Consider the following 12,730-nt stretch of genomic DNA (forward strand, 5'->3'; position numbering starts at 1 on the left):
AGAAGTTGAAGCCCTGAGCCCCTCGGGTCATCAGTCACATTTACTCACTCCCACAATGCTTGGGTGTCCCCTTAGTTAACCTTTAGTGACCCTAACACCTATGCCTTCTCTGCTTTCTGAAAGGTACCACTTGCCCAGAGGAACATCCACTAGATGATCTCCCTTACACCCTCCACTTCCTCCCTGAAAGTCCCTTCTTCTCAACCACTTCTCAACTTCGGAACCCCAAGTGCCCTGAAACCCTTTCAAGTGACAATCATCTTCTCTTTCACATTTCACCTACCCCAGGTCACAGTTTTCCTCTCCAACTCCCGATATTATTAGTTCATTCAAAAGATATCTCACCCCCACATAACACGTAAGGCATTGTGGCAAGGGCAGGGAAAGTCCTAAGTAACAAAATAGACAAAATCTCTAAATGGGGAGCTACTGACATTCAGATGAAGAGGAGGAAAACAAGCCAACAACAGGCAAACATACCATTTTACCTTCTGCTAACAGATGTGAAAGATAAGTCAGGAAGTCCCAATAAGAATTGTGGGGGGGGGGGGGTCGCCTGCATGGCTCAGTGGGTTAAAGCCTCTGCCTTCCACTCAGGTCATGATCCCAGGTTCCTGGGATCCAGCCCCGCATTGGGCTCTCTGCTCAGCGGGGAGCCTGCTTCTCTCTCTGCCTGCCTCTCTGCCTCCTTGTGATTTCTGTCTGTCAAATAAATAAATAAAAGAATAGTGTGTGTGGGGGGTAGAATACTTAATTCAGATGGAGTTATCAGTAGCATTTTAAGTAGAGGCATCAAGGGCAAGAAGGAGTCAGCCAAGCCAAGTGAAGAGTGAAGAGCATTTCAGACTAAGGGGATAACTAAGACTCTCCAAAGCCCTTTACTTCCACGCTTCCTCCGCACCTTGTTCATGGCACACCCTGCATCTTGTCATCAGCAGAACCTGAACACTTCGCAGATCATGAATCGAAAGCCATCATCCTCTGACAACCTGCATTCCTTATAGCATAGTCAAGTAACTTCTATCGCATGAAGAACTCCAATCCATTGACCTATATTCTCCCCAAGGCTCTTTCCATGTCTCCCTCCACTTAATAATCTTCATTTCTCTCCTTATCCAACTGATAATCCTTCTCTTACACATATATTCAACCCCTTGGCCCTCCCTCCCTCCTTCAGATTTCCCCAGCCAAGTCCCAATCACTCTGCCTTTCCTGGGACGGTATCTGTACCCGTCAAAAGGGCTAGATGCACCCCAAACAGATTGGAAACACTGTAAATTCAGAACCACTAATTTCACATGGATCTTCCATACTGTCCAGCAGTGCCTCATTCTGCAAGAGTCCCCTCCCCACTCTCCTAATGACATGGAGCCTGATGGGGGGCTCAATCGCACAACCCTGAGATCATGACCTGAGCCAAAATCAAGACCGAGACGCTTAACTGAGCCACCCAGGTGCCCCTGCTAATGACTATGTAATATCTTCTCCTCCCAATTCAACAATTCTACCCCACCCTGGACCTTGGCTTTCATGATGCCCTGCTGTCATGGTTTTTCTCCTATCTTTCTGATTATCCCTTCTTAGATTCTTTTGCCATTTCTTCTTCTGGTCTAGAGGGTGGAGATCTTTAGGGCTCAGCCTTGGCCCATCTGCCCTCATTGTTCTATGTTCTTCCCAGGTGACCTCAAATATTCCCATGACTTTGCTAAAATCAAAAACAAATGGAGACCAGCCTTGAAAATTCCCTGAGCAGACAAAACCCATTCAGTCATACAAAGATTAATGTAGCTTATTTTGTAAAACTAACTTGACCTGGGTCATTTCTTGCTTATGTCCCTGGAAATCTTAAGCAAAACTTGAACTTTTTCCCAAGGTAACTGCAGACCAACACCCTATCATTTAAGAGAATTCTAATATTACAAGCAATCAGTGTGAAGACTAAAGTCACTGCTTTCTTACCATAAAAGCTGCTTCATAATGTACCTCTGAGCCTCATGCCAGCCATGTTTTGAGTTGCTCCCAGTTTGCAAACTGTCTTTATGGTATGCACACAATAAACTTTTATTAACAACTGTTCCAGGGATTGCTTGGTTTTACCTCTTATTTCTGAATTTTTGACAACTTTAAATACCATCTTTATGCTAATAACTCCCAGATTTCTCTCTTTCCCAGATTACTACCCTAGTTTGAAGACCATCATCATCTCCTACTGTTATTACTAAAATCGCTCCTAACTGATTTCTCTACTAATAGTTCGGTCTCCACATAGTAGCCACAATGATCTTTTTGAAGTATAAATCACATCATGCCATTCATTCCCTTACTTAAAACCCCTCAACAACTTTTTAGAACTCTCAGAACAAAATCCTAAAACATGGCCTCTTAGTATTCTGTGGCTGCCATAGGAAATTGCCACAATGGGGTTCCTGGGTGGCTCAGTGGGTTAAGCCCCTGCTTTGGGCTCAGGTCATGATCTCAGGGCTCTGGGATCCAGTTCTGCATCGGGCTCTCTGCTCGGCAGGGAGACGGCTTCCCCCCACCGCTGTCTGCCAGCCTCTCTGCCTACTTGTGGTCTCTCTCTCTCTGTCAAATAAATAAAACCTTAAAAAAAAAAAAAGAAAGAAAGAAAGAAAAAAGAAATTGCCATAAACTTAGAGGCTTAATACAAAGGAAATTCTCTTGTATAGTTCTGAAGGCCAGAAGTACAAAATCAAGGTGTTGGCAGGAATCTCTCTAAAGTTCTAAAGGGAATTCCATTCCCTGCCTCTTCCAATGTCTGAGGCCTCCAGAAGTTCTTTGGCTTGAGGCTGGGGGACTCCAATCCCTGCCTCTGGCTTCATGTGGCCTCCTCGTATTTCCTCTGTGTGTCTCTCATAAGAACACTTGTCACTGGATTGAAGGCTCACCAAGATAATCCAGGATAATCTCTTTTGAAGATTCTTAATAACATCTGGAAAGAACATTTTCCCCCCCAATACAGTTATATTTACAGGTTTCAGGAACATGTTTAAAGGGCTACCATTTGACCCACTCTAGCCTCCAAGACGTTAGCTGAGCTGCCTCTGCCTTCCCCTGCAAACTCATCTACCAAAGCTCTCTCTCTTCCTTTGCTCTCCGGCTTTACCCTTCTGGAATTCTTTTTAAGTGAAATTTTTTAAATGTTTGTGTATGTATGTACGTTATGTACATATGTACATACTCTACACCCAGTGCCAGGCTTGAACTCACAACCCAGAGTCCATGAGTCATACTCTCTTCTGAGTGAGCCAGCCAGGTGCCTCTGGCCTTCTTCTATTTCCTTGATCAAGGACAAGTTCTTTCCCACTTTGGGCTTCTGCGTATGCTATTCTCTCTCCAGCCTTTGCCTTGCTAACTCCTCCTTCAGGTCTTGAGTGATATCTAACTCCAACAAAGGAGTGTCTCTTAACCCCATAAACTTATGTCACCACTGTTCTTCCTCAAAGCACTCTTCCTTTCCTTCATACCATGCCCCTCTTTTCCTGTTTCACATTGTACTGGTATATGATTTATGTGCTTCCCAGTATCTATCATTGGACTGTGAATTCTTCCTACCCCCTGAGAAAGCACACGTGTTTTGTTCACCTCTGTATGTATACCCAGAGCACAAGCCAGTATCTGGCACCAGTAGCATTAACAAAATAAAGGAATACTAAATAAATAGAGTACCTCCCATTTCCCTCTTTGAACAAGATTATATACGTGCAAATGAGAGGGTTAGCAGGATGACCAGAGAGCCAAGGACACCGCTGGCCTGCAGCAGACAACTCTCTCAGGTCAGCCTGACAAAGTGATTGAATTTGGCACAAAAGGAAAAGTAGCGTCTGATTATTAGCAAGTTGTGAGGACCTGTCTACTCTTCAGTTCTGCCGTGGACAACTATATAATTCAGGAACTCATTTCACTTTTTATAATAATCCCCACTTCCTGTTCAAGAGGATTGACTGAGGTTTCTCTGAAGTTTTAGGAAAACATCCCAATACAAACTCATTTGTACTCACAGCCTAATTCACATATATATTAGCTTTCTTAATTCTGATGAATTACAAAATGACTCAAGTGTTAATAAATCCTGCTGGCCTGTTTTAAAGTCTAATAGGCACAGAGGGACACGGAAATCTTTTCTGGGATACATGAAATTCTCCAGCCTCTTCTTTTCCTCTAATTTTTTTATTTAAATAATTGAGATATAATTCAAATACCATAAATTCACCCTTCGGTAGTGTATAATTCAGTGTTTTACCCAAAGCTGTACAACCATTGTCACTATGTAATTCAGAACATTCTCATCACACCCCTCCCCCTGCCCACACACATGTAAAAAAAAACCCAAAAAACAAAACAAAATTGCCATTAGCAATCCTTCTCTACGTCTCCCTTCCCCAGCCCCTTGCAAACATTATATACTGTTTCTATGATTTTCCCAGTCTTTTCTCACTTCCATGAAACTGAAAGAGAGATAAAATGATTTGCACAGGGTTGCCGTCACTTAGTAAGACAGCAAGATTATAACATACGTATTTATAGTAACACTTTAGACTATACGTACAAAACAAAAGATAGGTAAAAATTTGTTTAGCTCAACTATACATATCCTAAACGTGGCTATAAGACCTCTGACATCTTGGCATAGTGAATCCCCAGTATTCACTTAGAATAGTGATTCCCAGGCAGTGTCTCAGGCTAGGAGAGGCAGGGTGTAGGGCATTAGGCAGAATCACCGAGGAAGAGAGATATGACCGGTAGACAGGAATTGTACTTAGGATCGCGTGATGCAGAGAGAAGGTTAAGGAAAACGTGAGGCAATGTGGTTTATAGAATAGGCATATTTCTTTTTGGCCTAGCATTTTGAAATTTGTGTTAATGTGCCCCCAATAGGTCCCAGAGCTCACGGATCATTTCCTGTTTGTTTATGAGTAATTAATGCATGCATTAATCGTGCTAACACCACTTTAGAATGCTTGTTGGTTAATGACACCTTGCAATATAATTCCGGAATTGTGACTTTTTAACATTTTGTCTGTATTTTCAAACAAGCAAAACTATTATGAGCTTAACTCACCTCTGTTACCATCAACAAATGTGTACATAGAAACAATGATGCCATAGACTAAAATTATTAGAATCCATTTGCAAAAATAATTAGTCACACATTTTATTTTATGTCTGATCAATACTGCAAAAACCATTAACAAAAGGGGAAAAAAAAGGATGGAAACTGCTCATCACTAAGGAAAAAAATTCATTGTTCAAAAGAGATTAATTGAACCTCAATATTCTTCGTGCTCATTTAAAAATATTATTAAAACAGCAATTTAAAAGGACAAACAAGTCAAAACTAAATATTTTATCCATTAAAATTGAGATCCTAAAACCACTAAGACTCTACAACTTAACCTCTTGACATCAACCTAGAAAAGTTTGATTTGCCAACATATAATGAATATGGAGGAGCCTACCCCTGGGAAGTAAACAGATTTTCTCATACAAACAAGTTATTCTGAGTTACAGAGATCCTGCCGATGACTAGGTTGTCATTTGCTTAAAAGATGACTGCTAGAAATGCCTATTTAGACAATCTACTCATAGAATTGGACACTACATGACAATGACCATTTAAAATGGAAACCTCTAGTCTACTAAATATTTCACTGAAACTGTTAATAGTATGTTAAAGAACTTAAAAGGTCAACTCTTCATTGTCTACAGCAAAAGACAGCTTTGGTACCAATAAACTGGAATTAGAGAATCAAAATAAATTTTGTTTATAATTTTACAGTATGTTTTTGCAATTAAATTGGAAATGCCTATAGATAAAAATATGAAAGTCTCATTCCTCTGTTACCTACACTATCAGGAGGAATGAAGAGCCAGACACTTTCAAGTTATTGATATAAATAAAGCACTATCCTAAAATTCCTTCCAAAAAGATTAATGGGTCACAGCCTACAATTTAGGCAATAGGTAAAAAATCAAGTACTTTGCTTTTCAATGCCCCCTTCGCCTTTTGATAGGAGCAGCAAGACACTGGAACAAAAATAATTTCAGTAAGTACTTCCAGAATACATCAATTTTAGTCTTTCCACTTGATAGGAGGCTAACAAGAACAAAAAAATGAGTAAAAAGAAAAGGGGTAATTTAAATTAAAAAGTAGACTGGGCAAGAGGAAAGGGTGGGTTTAGAACAACTGCTGTCAACCAACCATTTTTGCAAAATCTGGAGTATTCTTATAACTCCTTCTTAAATTACACCCATGGCCATACACAGTGCATATGAAATCTGGACATTTCTTTGATAAACTTTAAGGTTGCTAAATAACTTAATGAAAGTTATTAACACACTTACATTTTAAGAAGCAAAAGAGAAATAAGCTGTTCAAGATACATAACACTTTTAATTTTTGAAATGGTCACCCTAAAAGCTTTTCTTAAATTCACATTCTGCAAAGTTCCTTCTCTGGTCATCATGTACACACCGAAAACAACTTTACTTATGAGTACTGTCATCTAATTTTCTATGGAGTATGCATTTTCCATAAATTTAGACCAAAGTGAACTAATATAATTCTCAATTCAGCCTGTGATTTCTGGATATAGCACTAAAATAAAACTAGTAAACATATTTTTTTCTTCAAAAAAATATGCTTACTTCTCAGATAATTTGTTTTAGTAAATATTTGTCTTCTTAGCCCAGAAGATTACTTTTAGAGTTTGAAGAGTAAAGATAAAAAGAAAATTGGTTCAACGACTGCCAAAATAAAATGAATACAAACACTGACCACAACAACTTCCCACTCAATCCAAACCAAACCACTTCAGTTGAGCTCAGCTCACTTAATTGTTTTTTAGAGATTTATTTATTTATTTGAGAGAAAGAGAGACAGAGAGAGAAAGGGAGAGTGGAATGAGGGGCAAAGGGAGAGAGAATCTCAAGCAGACACCCCACTTAGTGCAAAACCCGACATGGGGCTCAAATCCCATGACCCCCGAGATCACAATCTGAGCTGAAATCAAGAGTCAGGCACTTAACTGACTGAGCCACTCAGGCGACCCTCACCTCACTTATTTTAAAACCATCCCTCGTTTCCAGCTTCATAACTGGACTGAATGTTGTTCACTCACATTACCTGTGTTAAAAGTGAAGAGATATAAAGTGTTATAAACACTGCAAGAGTGACTGTAACGTGTCATTACCCACATTTCAGAGCTGGAAGGGATCTTTGAGATCAAATCCAGCACCCACATTTACAGATGAGAAAACTGAGGCCCAAACAGTTGGTCAAAGGACAGGACGAAAATCACATTCCATGGCTGAGCCATTCATTCACTCATTCACTCATTCACTCATTCATTCATTCATTCATTCATCCACCCATCCATCCACCCACCCACTACTGGGTGCTAGGTGCTGAAAACAGGCTGCCAGGCAGCAGACACCAGTGCCCAGTCTTTTTCTTTGTGTTAAGATAAATCCTTAAACGTCCTAATTAGGAAGAACTCCTAGAAGAATCCCACGGCCTTTCTAGCATGAGATCCACTTTCAGTTTCACACATTTCAGTAAATGCAGTTGGGTTTAACTTCAGAGAGCCAACAACTGTGTTTACTTTAAATGATTAAGCATTAACAAAGGGAAGCACAGTATTGTGAATGAGTCCTTCTCCAGTACATTCATAACTTAAGGAAGTGCAAACAGAAAATGTCCCACACACGAAAAAGAGTTCACAGAGAGGACAGCTTACAAAATCAGAACAATATGAGGTATCAATACAAATCAGTGAAGTCTAATAGCTCCAGTTCACCAAGCGTGGAATGTAAGTATCTCCCCATTTCCTTCAGATGTGGGTCTACTTTTCTGAGATGTCTCCATGTTAAAAAGACCAGCAAACTCACATTCAAACTAATGCCCTCTTCCAATGAAACATACATCTATGCCAGGCCTTTTTCCTTAAGATCAACTTTCTTTGATTTCTAGTTGATTAAAGGAAAATTAAAATTAAAGAAAAAAACACCTAAAATTTAATGTACTGGCTAAAAGAAATTCAAAACCCATATACAATCAAAATAGCAATAGCTCCAACCACATATTTATGAGTTTTGTTTTTAAAAGGATGGGCCTTGAACTTACCCATCAACATAACTCATCACTCATTCTGCTTGGACTTTTATATTCTGTACTATTAAGTCTGTCACTTAAATGTTTTGTGTATCTCAATTCACAGTCAACATCTTTAAGGAGAAGAAACCATATTGATGAAGCCCTTAAACAAGACAACCCAAGTAAGGCACTTTGAGAGATTAAACAGCAGCTCTCTATGCACCCACTCTCAGTGTTCTATACCAAAGGAAACACAGCTTTCACAGAACTCTCGCAGAAGACCAGTGGGTGATTTCTGATAAAATACAGTCTTTACTGAGGTTCTTCACCAGCTCTTTGACTTTCCCAAAGCTCTAAGCTCAGGAAGAGAGTGCCATTGTGCTCTTCTATTTCTCAAACTTCCAGATTTGATTTTTATCTAGAGCATCACAAGTTCTCATTTGAACATTAGGTCGACCCTCAGGTGTCCGAAAAGCACTAAGACATAGCCCCGAGTGTGGATGAAAAATGGTTCCATCTTCCTTAAAATGCCAAATAATGTTTGCGGGGATAGGGAACCCATCTTTTGGACAATTTTGCATTCCTACATATTTTTTTTGCTCAGGAACCTCTGCACATAACTCTGTCACAGAGTTAAACCTGATTTCTTTGTTTGAAGTATATTCAAAGAATTGATTGCCTCCTTGACCATGGCATCCAAACAGGGAAAGGTTAGCGCCTGTGGGGTTGTTGTCAGGAGAATTATAATCTAAACATTCAGAAGAGATGCCCATACTGCGGACAGCTCCATGCCAACCTGGCCTATCCTCTGGGACGTGTAAATTAGAAAACACGTTTTTCAAATACCAGTCAAAACTCTGGCACTTCAGCCGTTCACGGAGTAATTTTCTTTCAGAAATATCACCATAAGCTTCCTTCCTTGCTGGAGGGTTTCGATTGTAGAAATGCTCTTTGTACTCGTCCATCCACACTTCTGCTGCCCGAGCAGTATTCTGTAGGAAATTGGGCCGAGCATAGGGCGCCCGCTTGGGGAATACATGCCCCACGTGGGAACACGGGTGGATCTCCAATTTACCTCCACACTGCCAGACCCTAAAAGACAGCTCAAGGTTTTCACCTCCCCACACTTCCATTCCAGTGTCATATGTTCCAAGGTACTGAAAATATTTCTTGCTGACGGCAAACAGTCCTCCAGCCATGGTGGGCGATCTGATTGGGTCAATTCTCGATTTCCGTCTGTCCCTTTCGTGCTTGGGGACAGAATGCCACTGGAAGGTTAAGCGCCAGTCAAATCCACCAATCATGGGCTCCCCAGTCTGCATATAGAATTCAAAAGTATTCCAATCAATGGTATCTATAACAGGGCAAACAACTGCCGTCTCATCGTAACTAATTCTTTCCAGAAGTGGTTCTAACCAACCAGAATTACACTCACAGTGACAATCCAGGAAAGTGAGGACATCCCCAGTGGCAAAAGTGGCCCCAATCAGGCGGGCTCTAACCAGCCCCTCCCGCTTATTTGTTCTAATCAGGCGGACTCTATCAAGATTGCTGATGTAAGTTTCAAGCTGTGTCTTCAAATAAACTCTGTCACTCAAGTCATCCACTAAGATGATCTCCTTCAAAAGGACTGCAGGAGAAGTTTCTAAAACACTGTGGACGGTGCGCAGCAAAGTCGACCAGGCTTCATTATAGAAAGCAATGATAACAGAGGTGGTGGGAAGTCTCCTATAATTAAACTTCTTGGATTTACACTCATACATTCTCTTGTCCTCTATGTGGCGATGGAGGGAAATCCTGTCACTGAGATAAATATTAATGGCATATCTCTCAATAAGTTCTTCTTGCTGCTTCAGTTCACCCTCGCTGAGCTGGAGCTTGCTGGCTTTGCCCCACTCCCCAAGCGCATGGGAATCTGCAGGCGGCTTCTTGTAGAGCGGTCGAGACAAATCCTCTGCCTTTTCCCAGGGGTCTGAAAGCTGTTTGGGCCCCTGCTCCCGGGAAAGGTCGGCTGCTGGGGAGGCATGGAAAGTGGAGACCGAGAGTTCCACCAGGATATAGGCCACTGTTAAAAGCGCCAGCAACAGGCAGCTTTTGCCTGCCCAGGTCCACCTCACGGCCATCCGGATCCTCACGGCCAGGGCGCCGACGCGGCCACCAGAGTCACCACGCAGGAGAAGGGCTGGGGACCCGCAGATGGAGCTCCAGGCTCAGGGAGGGACGAACTCCGAAGCGGGTCCCTCCTCTGACGCAGACGCGCGGCTCCTTTCCAGCTCCCCGGGGTGACCTGCGACCTCTCAGTCCTTGGCCTCCGGCGCAGCCCCCGCGCCTCGGTCCCCGCTTCCTCCTGCTCTTCTCACAACTTTTCACAAACTCTCTCGCCAGCACCCCACCCTCCCTGGGCCGAGGACCAAACCCCTCCCCTTCCCACTCACTCCTCCTGGTGGTGAGTTCGCGAAAGTCGCCGGCCAGGCTCCGGCCGGGGCCCGGGATGGGGGCGGGACCGACGCGACCCAGGTGCGCGCGTCTCCGGCCGCGCTCGACCCCCGCCCGGGTCCCCCCGGGGGTGCTCCCGCGGCGCAGGGCGCACGGGCGGCCCGGTTTCCGACCCGGCGAGCGTGTCCGTCCTCACAAAACGGGAGAAGAACACTTACCGAGTTGTTTGCCGCTGGGGCTGAAGTCCACGGAGGTGATCGCCGCTTTGTGGCCCTTAAAATAGCGCTCCAGAACCGGGTCCTCCTGGGAAGGAAAGTTGCCGAGGGTTGCCGGCAGGTGCAGACCTCCGACGCGGGGGTTCCGGGATCAGGGCGGTCCCCTGCCCCGGAGCCCGGCCCCGGAGCCCAGCCCCGGAGCCCAGCCCCGGAGCGGCCACACCGGCGGGAGCCTGCGGACACACGCTGGGACCCCCGCCGGGGGACGCCGGGCGCCGGCCTCCCGCGCGGAAACCTGCCAAGCCCGCCGCGGGCGCTTCCCAGAGTCGGCCGTGCCCGCGGGGCTCTCCCCCCCCCCCCGGCTGCTCGTCCGAATGCGCGTTCCCGGGCCCCGGCCGCGGGCTCCGGCTTCGCTACTTTTTTAAACCTGCAGGTGATTCTGACGCAGGCGCTCCACGGAAACCCTCGGAGAATTCTAGGGGCCATGGGGCTGCCCCGGCTCCGTCCGGGGCTCCGGGACGCGGGGGAGGAGCGCCCGGGGTCTGGCCAGAACTCGGCCCCAGGAGCAGAGAGTGGGATGTGGACGCCCCGGGGCGAGGGGCAAGGGGCTCTCGGGACGGGGCTGCGGACGCCGCCTCCATCTCCCGCCAGGTGCGAAAGCTGCCCGGACCTGGCGCCGCAGCCCGCGACACCAGCTCCGGGGAGGCGCCCCCCAGCCCCTCCTTACCAGGGCGGAGGCCATGGGAGGCGCGGTCGGCGCCGGGCTCCAGCCCGCGGGGGGAGCCGGGGAAGGGAGGGGATGGGGTAGGAAGGGGGACCGTGGGGCGCCCGGAACCGTCTGCTCAGAGCGGCGGCGCCTCCCGGTCACTACAACAACGGCGGCCCAGTCAAACCCCGCGCTCCAGGCGTGGCCAGTCGAACCCCGAGACGTAGCCGGCGCGGCCCGAAGCCGGGCCGCCGCGGGCTGGCAAGCGGGACGCTCCGGGGTCAGGTGTGACCACCCACGAAAGCCAAAGTTTACTAACGCACGCGCTCTCCTCTGCTTGAAACTGGGAAGTAGAGAGCAGTTACCGAGATGGAAATGAGACCGAGGGGGGGAAGGGGGACGAGTCTGTGATCGATGCAATCGGAGTTCTGCTGCACGTTAAAGAGACAGCGCCCACGAATTTGAAGAGGGTCCGCAACTGCTTAATGACCGGGTAAGGGAGTTTGGAGCTGAAGTTGGGCAGCTCGATAGTTATTAATATTCACACAGGAACTAAGCCTCTGGAGGACACATTTTAACTTATTGAATCACTGCTTTTGACGCACTAGGCTTTGTGGTATAAATATGGATGCTGGATGAACTTGAATGAAGACGGAATGCTATGCATCCACTTACTGTTTTTTCTGTTAATGGGTTTCTAGGCTCTGCGCATTACCGTTTGCTTTAGAGCCCCAGACTCGCAGGGCAGCATGTTGAAAGTCTGTTGGGACCCTTAGAAAGAAACTTGTTGTCTTGTTTAAATTATTAGGACACATGGTAACTATAGCCCTGGTACAGCAGGCTTTCTTACACATTGTATCTGCGCTTCGGCAACACTATGAGGTCGATAGAGTGACAAAATGTTACCGAGGTTTACAAGTTATAAACTTCATTCCTAGATATTTTACGTATAATTGTCAAAGATCCCAGAGTCACATTTTCGAATTTTAAACCTGTATCCTTTTTTACCCTCCCTCAAAGCAGGAAGGACTCAGAGCTGGAAACTGCATATAAGATAAACATTATTGGCAGCAAAAAAATGGCATAATGGACCACACCTGGCAAGATGCATGTTCGATGTAGATGAAAGGTGTGCTGCATCTTTTAATTATAGGTGCTCTGGTTACCTAGTGATAGAATTTAGTTTTAGTAAATACTGTACATAGCAACTAAGCAGCTAGGAAATAACTTTAGATTCAGTATTTCAGTTTGACTTGAAGG

The 12,730-nt window shown here is 45.0% G+C and overlaps 2 protein-coding genes across 7 annotated transcripts in view; both read right to left on the minus strand.

Moving 5' to 3' along the window:
* POC1B (POC1 centriolar protein B) overlaps positions 1–11,802 on the minus strand; it is a 97,356-nt gene extending 85,554 nt beyond the window's left edge. The window contains exons 1-2 of one of the 6 annotated variants that reach the window (XM_045082977.1): positions 11,435–11,802; positions 10,768–10,852 (exon numbers count right to left, since the gene is read on the minus strand). In XM_045082977.1, coding sequence (XP_044938912.1) covers positions 10,768–10,852; positions 11,435–11,506 — 157 coding nt within the window. In that variant the 5' untranslated portion in view covers positions 11,507–11,802. Of the gene's footprint in view, positions 1–10,767; positions 10,853–11,191 lie in introns of all 6 variants that reach the window. The other 5 variants (XM_045082973.1, XM_045082974.1, XM_004748566.3 and 2 more) reach the window with 5 other exon arrangements.
* LOC106005447 (polypeptide N-acetylgalactosaminyltransferase 4) lies at positions 5,148–10,749 on the minus strand. Its single transcript, XM_013054210.2, has one exon. It carries the CDS (start codon positions 10,234–10,236, stop codon positions 8,500–8,502), a length of 1,737 nt encoding a protein of 578 aa, XP_012909664.1. The 5' UTR covers positions 10,237–10,749; the 3' UTR covers positions 5,148–8,499.
* Positions 11,803–12,730: the final 928 nt, after the last annotated feature.

The sequence above is a fragment of the Mustela putorius genome, unplaced genomic scaffold (genome assembly GCF_011764305.1).
Source record: "Mustela putorius furo isolate JIRA1106 unplaced genomic scaffold, ASM1176430v1.1 tig00000640_pilon_pilon_pilon, whole genome shotgun sequence".
NCBI lineage: Eukaryota > Metazoa > Chordata > Mammalia > Carnivora > Mustelidae > Mustela > Mustela putorius.

Bases quoted from the DNA above. Each gene is read 5' to 3' on its own strand.
- LOC106005447 (XM_013054210.2), bottom strand. From the start codon at position 10,236: ATGGCCGTGAGGTGGACCTGGGCAGGCAAAAGCTGCCTGTTGCTGGCG.